This window comes from Gracilinanus agilis, unplaced genomic scaffold, assembly GCF_016433145.1.
Source record: "Gracilinanus agilis isolate LMUSP501 unplaced genomic scaffold, AgileGrace unplaced_scaffold58277, whole genome shotgun sequence".
NCBI classification, from domain to species: domain Eukaryota; kingdom Metazoa; phylum Chordata; class Mammalia; order Didelphimorphia; family Didelphidae; genus Gracilinanus; species Gracilinanus agilis.
The window spans coordinates 1,156-2,447 of record NW_025393848.1 but is presented as its reverse complement, the minus strand read 5'-3'; the positions used below and the strand labels follow the sequence as shown (position 1 = coordinate 2,447).

Below are 1,292 nucleotides of genomic sequence, written 5' to 3'. Positions count from 1 at the left end.
CACAATAACCTTAAGAGGAAGATGCTGCTGTGATGCAACTGTGAGATAAGAAAATTGAGATAAAGATTGAGTTTCTCAGCATATCTGAACTAGGAAGTGTCACAGACTGGATTTGAAGTCAGGTCAACTTGACTCCTTGTCTGGTTCTAACCACTGCACCACCTACCTGCCTGGGTAGCTCTGCCCCTGCCCTGCAGGTCTTCATGCAAAGGGTCCAAGAACACTTGTTGAGGATTTGGAAAGGGGACTCTTGGTCAGGTGTGAGTGAGACAAACCCACCTTTGGGGTAACATCCAAATATTGAACTGGTGTCACTCCATGATTGTTGGTGAGGAAGAGCCAAGCTCAGCCCCATCTGAGTCCCATCATCCTCCTGTATGACCAGAAACCTCCCTCAGAGGCAGCCCAGACAAGCCGTCCCTGTCCCAGCTGTGGGGGAAGCAGAAGCCCTTGGGACAGTGGGGGCTCCCTCAGCAGCTGCCTGGCCAGGTTTTTGTTCAGAGCTGAAGCACTGTGGGAGGATAGTTATAGCTCTGCTGACAGTAATAGTGTGCCATGTCCTCGGGTTCCACACCACGGATGGTCAGAGAGAAATCTGTCCCAGAGCCACTGCCACTGAAGCGGGCAGGAACCCCAGGCTGCAGGCTGGAAGCATAGCTTATGAGGAGCCTGGGAGCCTGGCCTGGGGGCTGTTGGTACCAGTGTAAGTGGGTACCAACACTCTGACTGGCCCTGCAGGACATGGTGACAGTCTCTCCTGGAGGCACAGACAGGGAGGATGGAGACTGGGTCAGCTCAATGGCTCCTCTGGCATCTGCAAGCAGAAGGACAAAGAAAAAGTTACAAACATTGTCTCCAAAGTTCCAGGAAGAATCACTGGCATAATGTGGGGAGGTAAATCCTCAGATGTCAGCCCAGACTGCCTCCTGACCCAGGAGGGCACAGATGGCCCCTCCATCTCTCACAATCACCCATAACCCAATTCTCCCCAGAGGGACAGGAGACAAGCAGGGCTTCACAGGACTCCTATAACAATTGCTCAGGGCAGTCTCTGATCTTCCTCCCTCACCTGGGATCCAGAGAAGCAGGAGGCAGAAGAGCTGAGTCTGAGACCCCATCATCTCCCTGTGCCTGAGCTCTGGCTCCCCAGCAGCTCCCTCCCAGCTGCCCCTTTATAGCTGCCCTCCTCAGCTGGCCTCATTTCCTCAGCAGGAGCCATGCAAAACAAGAGGGTGTGGAGGGGGGAGTTTGTGGCTGGGTGGCAGGAGTGGGAGCAGAGAGAGGTTTCTGCT

The 1,292-nt window shown here is 54.2% G+C and overlaps 1 gene segment (V, D, J or C); it reads right to left on the bottom strand.

Moving 5' to 3' along the window:
- Window positions 1–497: 497 nt before the first annotated feature.
- Window positions 498–1,130, bottom strand: LOC123256379. The segment is given in 2 exon segments: window positions 498–814; window positions 1,070–1,130. Coding segments are annotated over 2 exon segments (369 nt in total).
- Window positions 1,131–1,292: the final 162 nt, after the last annotated feature.